This window comes from Myodes glareolus, chromosome 7 (genome assembly GCF_982192425.1).
Source record: "Myodes glareolus chromosome 7, mMyoGla1.1, whole genome shotgun sequence".
NCBI classification, from domain to species: domain Eukaryota; kingdom Metazoa; phylum Chordata; class Mammalia; order Rodentia; family Cricetidae; genus Myodes; species Myodes glareolus.
The window spans coordinates 96,263,684-96,274,064 of record NC_142032.1 but is presented as its reverse complement, the minus strand read 5'-3'; the positions used below and the strand labels follow the sequence as shown (position 1 = coordinate 96,274,064).

Sequence of the window (10,381 nt, the reverse complement as noted above, 5' to 3'; positions counted from 1 at the left end):
TATCCCGTGCTGTCTGGAACTAGCAGAGATCCATCTGTACCTGTGAGTTCTGGGGTTACAGCAGTGTGACACCACCACTAACTAAAGAAGATGGGTTTAATTGTCAAGACTTGGAAATTGCTTTTTTAAGGGAGCCATTTTAGGATTGGCAAGAGACTTGGCTCTAGAGGGGTTCCCAGGTGTCCAAGGAGATGTCCCCAGCAAAGTCACTGGCCAACAGAGGAGAGGGTGCCTGAACTGGCCTTCTCCCATAGCCACACTGATGAATATCTTGCACACCACCATAGAACCTTTATCTGGCAATGGATGGAGATAGAGACAGAGATCCACACTGGAGCCCTGGACTGAGCTCCCAAGGTCCAGATGAAGAACAGAAGGAGGGAGAACATGAGCAAGGAAGTCAGGACCACTTGGGGTGTGTGTACCCACTGAGACGGAGGGACTGATCTAATGAAAGCTCACCAAGGCCAAGTGGACTGGGACTGAATGAGCTTGTGATCGGACCGGACTCTCTGAATGTGACTGACAATGAGGGCTGACTGAGAAGTCAATGATAATGGCACTGGCTTTTGATTTCACTGCATGTACTGGCATTTTGGGAGCCTAGACTGTTTGAATGCACACATTCCTGGACCTGAAAGGAGGTGGGAGGGCCTTTGACTTTCCACAGGACAGGGTACCCTACTTCTCTTAGGACTGGGGAGGGAGAGGGGAGAGGAAGACTTGTAGGGAAATGACAAGAGGGGAGGAGGTGAAAAATTTTAATACATTTAAATCAATTTTAAAAAAAGAATGAAATGAACATAATTTGTTATAACCTGAATAAAGTAGAGACTCACTATTTTGAAGTTCCTGTGAATTTTAGGAAGTTTAATAGCACTTATACAACTATAGATATTTTAGTTTAGAAAAATTATATATTTATCCATAACAATGATCACTAATACATTCTTTGTCTTTTAATTAATTACCATCAAATTTATGATTTAATGTTGATAAAATTGATATAATTGGTCATTTGGCAATTTATTAAAATTTTAATGCAAGAATATATTTTAAAATCAACTATTTATGGTTCACAGTTATGATAAAATGTTGAATGGTAAAATATTTGAAACATGTATCAAGGAATTAGTCATTATGGTAGAGAGTAAATATAGGGCATAAAGGCATCATTACGTTTAAGACAAATATTGACTACATCTACCTTGCTCTTTCTTAATAGTGAACCACTCCTCATTTTTATCTTGGAATGGTATTTCTCTTTCTTTGGGGCTATTGTATTTACCTATAAGCCTGGTCTGTTATTTTGTTAAAAGTCCCATTCTGAATCAACTCTGCAAAGCCAGTTTGCTTTTTCTATGACTATAATCTGTCTGCTGCACCAAAAGTTCAAATACAGAAAACACTCCATTAGGCCTCGAGTTCAAATATTGGCACTTGTGGCAGGCTGGCCACATAACACTTTGGAGTTTGCTATTGATTATTTTCATCTCAGTGAAATAAATTTACTTTGAAATATCAAAAAAGAATACATTTTTCTCAAAGGGGGCTTTAACGGGCATTCAACATAAACACTAGATAATACTCTTAACAAATTATGAAAATCAATAACAAGAACAGATAACATCAAAGTAACAAAGCCAAATCTGAAACAAATAGAAACAAAAATTTAGAACAAAACCAAACAAAAATTAAACTAAGTAGCATTCCCTCATAGCCATGGTGGTGAGGCTGTCACCAATTGGAACAGCTTTCTCAAGATGTCTGTAGTCATTTCTCTTCTGTTCTATGTCATGTTCTCCCCAAGGCTGAGGTCACTTGATGGTAGATGTAGCCTTTGAAGTAACTTTTTTCTCTGGTTTTCTGTACTCCAAGCATGGTTTTGATGCTTTCTTTTCTTTATGAGAGCGCAGTCAACAGACACATGGATCAGATTGGGCATGACCACCTGGAGGTCACCTGGTATTTCCTTCACTGGTGGGTTCACAGTCACAGGGGGTGTCGTTTTGTCTGGAGTCTTCGATCCTAATGTGAAGAATGTGATGGTTTCAAGGTGCCTGTGGCTCCCTTTGGCTTCCTCAGTTCTCTCAGGGAGTGTTATAAAGAAGGAAAGGGAATCAAGACCCAGAAGCAACCATGCTGGGTCACTGGCTAGACATATTCAAGGCCTATTCCATGATGGAATCCAAATTTGAAGAATAAAGTTCATCCCCAGAATTCAGTGGTTGTTGTGGATGGGGCTCAGCAGGTGGCTCTTGCTGTAGCAGCTCCTTCTGCAAGGGGAACTCATCCTTGGCTGTGACCTCTTCCACCTTACACTGGAGTGTTTTGGACCTGGGAGAGGATAGCAGTTAAGGCACAGGTCAGGAGAGGACATGCCATGTCAACTGTCTGGCTCCTACCTCCCAACACCTCAGGTGTCCTGGAGAACCAACATTGATCTTTGGACTGATATCATTTTTATACCCCCAAAGAAAACAGATCACAGAGTAGCTGGGCCTTGAACTGTTCTCAGCCGTAGACACATGTCACAACTTAAAACTGAACTTGTATGTTGTCCTTTTTACTAGAAAACTAGAACATTCTCCTACAGGTCAGAGACATCATTTTGTTCATAACAGCAGAATATAAATACCATAGCCAACAGTATGTGAGCGATATACTTGGTATTGATGAGGAGTTACTGATCAACACATCATGTTATTGATAGCAGTAATACAGCCTTTCATGCTAGAACAGCATTTCCCTTGATGTGTGCTGAGAAAACTGTCCATGCATGGGCTCTGGGATAAAACAGAATCTTGTATTTCCTTAGGACTAGAGCTGGGAATCTGCATCCTGGCTCTCTTTGTGAGTCTGTTACAGCATACTCCAATAAGATTATGATCTTGCCTGTAGCTGAAGTATCTGCCTGGGTTCATCCTGGAAAGTCCTTAACATATTCTATCTAGAGAACCCTTCAAAAAGGAAATATATTGCAAGGAGCACTGCGCAAAGGTGGGAAACTCTACTCTACACGGGATGTTCCTAAATGAAAATGTTATTTCAGCAAGGTGTGGTGATGCACACCTTTAAGTCCCATCTCTGGGGAGGCTGAAGCAGGCAGGTCTCTGAGAGTTCAAGGGAAGTCTACTGAGAACAGAGAAAGGTCAGGAGGGAGAAAGTTAGACTCAATTCTAATAACACACTAGCATCAAACATATTATTTCCTGGACAGAATTTCTTGTTGACTGATCCAGCACAATTTTCTTTGGGCTTCTTTCCATGGTTCTAGCTTGGAGCCAAGCAGAGGAGCAGAAACTTATAAAAGACAGAAGTCCAAGGTACAGGAGATCCCCTTGACTATACCCTGTCCTCCCAGTCTAGAATCCTACCTCATCTGGGAGAACTCAAAGTGATGCCGCAGCTTTTCTGCTAAGTCCTTTTTCTGGGTGTCTGTTTCCTTCTGCTTCAGCAGGAACTGAAGTCTTTCCACCAATCCCTTGAGCTCCTGTTCATTAGAAGATTGTGTTCTTAGTGGAGGATTACACAATCTCGTACAAGTCTAAGCACATACAAAGGATCCCAGTTGCTTGCTGGTCATCCAGGCAGAAAAACAGTAAACGTTCAGGGAAGTAAGGAAGTCTGGTACAAGGCAGAGACTAAATAAAAACACAGTGGTCTCTGCTAGCTAATGAACACGTGTGTCAAGCACCACAACCCCCATTTGCTTACACTACATACACATATACATGTGCGCTCTTGCACACACAGACACACACACACACACACACACACACACACACACACACACACCACAAGAACTGAGAGTTAAAGAAAGAGAAACAGAGAGGGATTAATGGAGTTTGTTGAAACATCATGTCGGATGAGCAGTTTAGATGAACCATACCAGCTCTTTCAGAATACTCCCACAACTCAGCCATCATTTCTTGGAGATTAGTATGGTTGTGATTTGCTTGGCCAGACTTTGTTGAGCTGGTAAGAGAGATTCTTCCCCTGAAGGCCCAATTCTCCCTCGTTTGAACACAAGCTTGTCAGTAGTCCCAAGCAGATCATCCAATCAACCACATGCTCTAGTCTGCTGCATGGGAGAACTGTCCAGCACTAATCCCAGACAACAGGGCTGATGAGCTGCTACTCAGTCTCTGTCACTGGGAACTGAGAACTGAGAAAAGGGAAGAGAATTCAGTGGGACACAGGAAGAAAGGAGGAGGCCCCATGCCTCCCTAATCCATAACAGTGAGGGGCACTCAATGGGCCTTGCATGGGGAGCTCCTCCTTGCAAACTGCTTCCCACCTGTGGTCTCATATGAGCCCTGCCAAGCATATGAGTCCCAGGAGTCAGACCTCACTCACTCCAAGCTCTGTGCATATAATGCTACCTATCATAGATCCATGTAGGTGTGTGGTATGCTATTGACCCTGCTCCTTCACTGGACTGCACTCCAAACAGAGCAGCAGGAATGGTTCTCCTGTTTCAGACAGCAGTTCTTGGTCCTGGGTGACTATTGCTGTGCACTTAGACAGAGCAATAACTCAGTCTCTCATAAGAGGCTAACTTTTCATCAGTACTGGGCATGGACACTGAAATGAACACCTGGTAGCACAAGGTGGGTGACTATTGGGAACATGAATGAGTCAGGTGGGGATGAAAGCATAAGTGGGGGATGGGCAGAGAGGCAGTCAGAAGGGCAAAGGGGGCCAGACCTTAGCCTGACTTTTTTACCTGCCCCTACCTGTTGTTGCTGGGTGTTGATGTCAGTGTTCTCTTCTTGGTCCTTACAGAGCACTTTCAAGTCCTCCACGTGTTGCATCAGTAGAACCCAATCATCCCGCAATTTCTTCTTCTCCTGCCTCAGCAGGTCCACCTTCTTCTCCAGCTGCCTATGTTGCATCTGGATCAGGCTGTGGAGACCGCTAGAGAGACACACTGCATAGTAAGGCCCTGCCAACCTCCTCCTGCCTTCCCTGCCTCCAGGAGCCAGCACCACAAAAGGTCATATTTCCTGAAAGATGTAGCCAAGAGTCTGATACAGCCTTGACAGTTACACTCAGAAAGCCAAAGTGAGACAAGAGCTAATACCAGAAAGTATCAGACTACTTTGTAAAACCCAACACCAAACAGAATCAATGTCCCTTAAATAGGAAGTGGTGTCCCCCAACTGACCTTAACTGTCCATAGTAATGGGGGAACCTCACCATATAGAGAAAAAAATACCCTCCAAGGGGGTACAGGTGATCAAAGGTGAGCTTATTGTATTGTACCTACAAGTCCCACAGCAACCAGATCTCTAAAGCCTGGGCCTGTGCTCCAGACACCCGGCGCTGCCTGGCATTTCCCTCATGGTGCAAAGCCCTTTTCTATCTAGATGCTCCAGAGGCTCTTGGACAATGGTGGTATGGCTAACAGTGTCTTTCACACTCTCCAATAATGAGTCCAAGAGACACAAGTCCAAGAGCTGCTTGCTAAGAAGCAGAAAGTCTAGGAGCAGAGGTAGGAAGTCTCCGTGCAGAGAAACAGAAAGGCAGAGATGGCTGTCCCACAACTTTCAGGGTCCATGACAAGATGTGCCCTTACCGATACAAGACTGTCTCCTTTGTCAACTCACTCAGCTGTTCTGAGGCCTCGGTGTTCTCGTCCTCCAGGCGCTGTAGTGCTGACAAGGCCTGTTTGTGCTGCAGCTTCACTTTCTCATTCAGGGGATTGGGCGGGTGGTAGGGCCTAGAACAGGAGGAAAGAAACCCATGAACACAGGCCTCAATGATCACGGAAACTCAAGCTGGATCCTGGTCTACCACAGCCCAGGGGTTGCCACATTCTGGATACTATGTTCTGGGACCTCGTGGTGCTTATTTCTTGTTATCCTGACCCTAGGTCAGAAGGGGCCTGGCTCAGATAGAGGGTGTCCTAGCTTCATGTGCTCACTCAGTAGGCCTAGAGGGTCAATTGAGCTCTCTGTGTTCCCAGAAGTGTATAACACAGGTCTAGCAACACCAGATATTGAAACAAAATCTCTTCTGTTTCAGAACAGCGAATCTAGGCCCTGGGTGACTGTCATTGAGCAGTAAGACAGAGAACAGAATTCTGGATTACAGACCCAATAGACAGACAACAATATAAAATCTATAAGGGATTCCTAGGTGCCATTACAGTGAGCACATAAGACATTAAAAGCTTAAAGTCTGGCTCCCAGACCTCAGCACTGGCATCGCCTAGAAACTGGTGCAGGCAAATCCTTAGGTCCCAGCACAGATCCCTGCCTGCCATAGTCTGTAGAGACAGGAATACAAGCAAATGTGTGTATGCACACACACAAATACACAGAGAGAGAGAAAGAGAGAGAGAGAGAGAGAGAGAGAGAGAGAGAAACGACAGAGAGAGAAGGAGAAAAGGGGAGATATACAGACACACAGAGGGTGAGCACCCACAATCAGATCATAAAACAATGTGTGGAACAGTATTGTCAATGAGTACATTTCACAAAACTAGAGAAACTGTGATGAGCCCAGGACTTCCAGTTACGCTGAGATGGACCAAGTAGGAAGAGACCCCTCCAGCTGCTCCCAGCAGCTTTCAGCACAGTCTCCTGCCAAGCAATCCAAAGACTCCCCACAAGCTAACAGCAGCTGATGTCTCACATAAGCCACCCTCTGTCATGTCCCTTGATAATGCATGCTGGAAACCACACATTACTTCCCCAGTCCCTGAGCTGTGTGACTCAGACCACAGGCTCTGGTTTTCATTTGGAGGAAGCAGAATTTTTAGAGTCCCCATCTCAGCTTCAGGGCTGCCTCTCCTCTGAGAAGAATTTAGGACACTCAGGAATTTCAGCCTCCTAGAATCCAACACTTTTTTTTTAATTCAGAATTTCATTTTTATTTTATTTAAATAGAATTTTAGACACCTCTTTTACAAATTGTATATACAAATTCACATATACCCCTCCCTTCTCTTCTCCCTGTTCCCCCTTTCCCATCTATACCTTCCTCTCTTTCCACTCCTCCTCTGTCCCCACTCAGAAACAGGCATGTGTCTTGTGGACTTGAGCAAAACATGGCATGTCATGTTAATCCAGGCTGAGCTCCCTGCCTTGTGTCATATCTAGGCAAGGAAACCCAGCTTGGGATCAGACTCCAAAAAGGCAGATAAGCTCCAGGAACAGGTCCTGATCTCACTGATTGGAGCCTCACTATGAGATCAAGCTAAAAACTGTCACACACAAGCAGAGTGCCTAGGTCATCCATGGAGGGTCCCTGACTGTTGGTCCAGACTCCATGAGCTCCCACAAGCACAGGTCTGATGTTATTGTGGAGCCCAAGACCTTAAAAGAAAGCAGGTGAGGTGACATTGCCAACAGTCCGATGAAGTCTGGAACAATGTATACCTATCATCCACCTTTCCTTCCGTGATAAAGATCACATGATCTCGCAGCTCATTTCTCTGGCTGGTCATCAGCTGCAGCTCCGTGGTCAGCCTCTCCATTTCCTTCTGCATCTGTTTCTGGGTACGGAGCCTTGGTTTGGATGATGGCACTGTATCAGCATCTGTGGGTAGATGAAACACAACTGATATTGCATAGCATCAAGGCATAGACGATGGACAGGCCACCCTGTGGCCCAAACACATATACCAAGTCTGGAACCTGGTGACAACCCATATTATTGGGCCAGGTTGAGATGCTCCCTCTGTGGGCCTCAGCTCTCCCATCGCTCTAGAGATGTGGCTACATCAGCAGCTAGGGCTTTCCTCTGCCTCCCTACACATGCTTCAGGGGAAAACGGACACCATCTCTTCAGGCACAGTGTTCACAGCAGCCCAGGATGTTGCATGATCCAGAGCCCTAAAGCCTGCCTGGGGTTTCAGAAGCCGGGAGAATAATGGCATAAACACTTGGTTGCTGTGAGCAGCCCAGATCTCCTTCCTGGTCAATGCAGACACATGGCTGCCAATTGAAAAGCCATTCAGGGGCACAACATGGTCAACGGACTCCCAAAGTCACCCACTGACATCCAGATCACTGAAGCTGGCAGGAGACAGCCAGTCTCTGTTCTGCTCCCATGCCTCGGACAGGTGTTTGTCTACACCAGAGAACTGCCTGCATCCTCAACTGCTGACAAAGAACCCTAGGGGGCTACTGTTAGGGAGAGTTGCTCAGAAGAATTCTTTAGTAAGGTCGGAGGACATAGTGTCTTGGCCAGAAGAACATTTTCCAATGGGACTAATGTCAGAGAGAGACTAGACCCACAGGAGACTATAGAGAGTGAGAGACAGTGATGCCTCTCTAAGATGGGGACATATTAGTCCCTCCCTGCTTCTCCTGGTCTTCTTCCTTCCCCATCTATCAATCCAAACCGCAGTAAAGGTCACAGCTAAGCGGTCATCCCAGCACAACATCCTTGGCCTGGTCAGACTCTGGCTTAAGAGATGGGCAAACTAATGCCCTGGAATCTTTGACCTTCAGGAATTATGATAATCAGGGATGTCCATTAGCTACTGAGAGGCTCCTGGTCCTCTGTCAAATTACTGGAAGGCCCACGTCAAATCCACCTCTTCCAGCAAGCTGCCCACCTCCTGCCCATGACTAACTTCGTTTTCGCCAGAACCATTTGATCCTTCCTGCTTTAAGCCCAAATTGAGCATCAGCCTCCTCCTGCCTCTCTCTGTTCTCTGGACATTCTCTATTCGCTCTCCTAATTAGACGCCTCAGTCTTGAGAACATGACTGCTGCTGTACCCTGTGGGTACCGAGGAATGTCCTAAGGGCAGTTGGTGTTGCTACAACACTGGTGACATCACTTGGAATGCCACAAGCTCCCTGGGATACAGTAGAATTGTCTGGGGAAGGGACTGTTGATGTGATGGGGACCGACATTTATGACCCTGCTAACTAACTGTCCAGAACTGACCAGAAGCCCAACTTCCCCATCCTCAGCACCATCCTTCTCATCAGAGTCTCTTCCCAGCTCCATCACCCCATGTACATTTTTTTGAGTCACTTGGCTTCTACTGACATAGGCCTCTCATCTTCTGTCACACCCAATATGCTTGTCAACTTCCTGGAAATTCAAAGTACCATCTCATATCTTGGATGTTATATACAGTTAGGCTCAGCTGCTTTTTTTGGGACACTTAAATGCTTCCTTCTGGCTGCCATGGCTTATGAACGCTTCATAGCAATTTGCAACCCACTGCTTTATTCAACCAAAACGTCCCACAAGTCTGTATTCAGTGCAGGATCTTACCTTGGGGATTTTTTCAATGATACCTCCTTCACACTTTCCTTTCTTTCTTTTGTTTTCTGTGGACCAAACAGAGTCTATCACTTTTTCTGTGATTTTGCTCCTTTAGTGGAACTCTCCTGTTCTGATGTCAGTGTCTCTGCAGTTGTTACCTCATTTTCTGCTGCATCAGTAACCATGATCACAGTCCTTGTCATTGTTGTCTCCTACACCTACATCCTCATCACCATTCTAAAGATGCGCTCCACTGAGGGCCGTCAGAAGGCCTTCTCCACCTGCACCTCCCACCTCACTGCAGTCACTCTCTACTATGGGACTATCACCTTCATTTGTGTGATGCCCAAGTCCAGCTACTCCATAGACCAGAACAAGGTGTTGCCTGTGTTTTACATGGTTGTGATCACCATGTTGAACCCCCTCATTTACAGCCTCAGAAATAATGAGATTAAAGGTTCTCTGAAGAGACAGCTTCATAAGAAAATATTTTCTTAATGAAATCTATTGTTTTATAAAACTTAATATAAGAATAACTATTAAATACCAATGGGACCGTTAGCTCAGGTATATTATTAGATTTCTTGTTATAACTTTTTTTCTCATCTCTGTTTTCTGAGTACATATAGATATTTTAATTATTGCATTTCTCTTTTTATACTTCAAAATGTGTCCTTGAAATCATACAATGTATTTTATTGTTTCCAGTTTCTCTCACAAACCTTCCACTTATCAATCCCTCTTCTATATACATGATTTTTATTTTTTATGAAACATAAGTTGTGCTACCTGTACATGCTTTGGTATATATGCTTCCATGAAACATGGAAAGCTACACCATAAAAATTACTCATCACCTGGAATATAACAATTGCCAAAACCTCAGCTACAGGTAGACTTCATGCTCACATACCCTCTCCATGCTGGGACTTTGTATGATTTGACCTTGTCCATCCTTACACAGGCGACACGGATAAATATCTGTAACAATTCTGTTATGTCCTGAAAACATTGTTTATTTGTAGTTATCAACCACCTCTGGCTCTTACAATCTTTTCAGTTACTCTATTATAGTGATTCCTGACCTTGCAGAGAAGGGTGTATGATACACTTATACTGTTGAGCCTTCCAAGGTCTCTAATTCT

General features: G+C 44.7%; 2 protein-coding genes across 2 annotated transcripts; one reads left to right on the top strand and one right to left on the bottom strand.

Annotated features, from left to right (window-relative positions):
• Nucleotides 1-886: 886 nt before the first annotated feature.
• LOC148121512 (disks large homolog 5-like) lies at nt 887-8,875 on the bottom strand. Its single transcript, XM_087908703.1, has 6 exons — nt 8,749-8,875; nt 7,389-7,548; nt 5,582-5,725; nt 4,740-4,920; nt 3,378-3,493; nt 887-2,337 (listed from the first exon to the last, which is right to left on the bottom strand). The coding sequence occupies exons 1-6, from the start codon at nt 8,873-8,875 to the stop codon at nt 2,172-2,174; spliced, it is 894 nt and encodes a 297-aa protein (XP_087764829.1). The 3' UTR covers nt 887-2,171.
• LOC125417099 (olfactory receptor 5P69-like) lies at nt 4,151-9,734 on the top strand. The gene is made up of 2 exons (XM_048460374.3): nt 4,151-4,161; nt 8,930-9,734. Exon 2 carries the CDS (start codon nt 8,979-8,981, stop codon nt 9,732-9,734), a length of 756 nt encoding a protein of 251 aa, XP_048316331.3. The 5' UTR covers nt 4,151-4,161; nt 8,930-8,978.
• Nucleotides 9,735-10,381: the final 647 nt, after the last annotated feature.

Bases quoted from the DNA above. Each gene is read 5' to 3' on its own strand.
- LOC148121512 (XM_087908703.1), bottom strand. From the start codon at position 8,875: ATGTCGGTCCCCATCACATCAACAGTCCCTTCCCCAGACAATTCTACT. The intron at 3,494-4,739 runs GTAGGGGCAGGT...TCTAATGAACAG, and splicing joins TCAACACCCAGCAACAACAG to GAGCTCAAGGGATTGGTGGA. The intron at 2,338-3,377 runs GTAGGATTCTAG...ATCCTCTCCCAG, and splicing joins TTTGAGTTCTCCCAGATGAG to GTCCAAAACACTCCAGTGTA.
- LOC125417099 (XM_048460374.3), top strand. From the start codon at position 8,979: ATGTACATTTTTTTGAGTCACTTGGCTTCTACTGACATAGGCCTCTCA.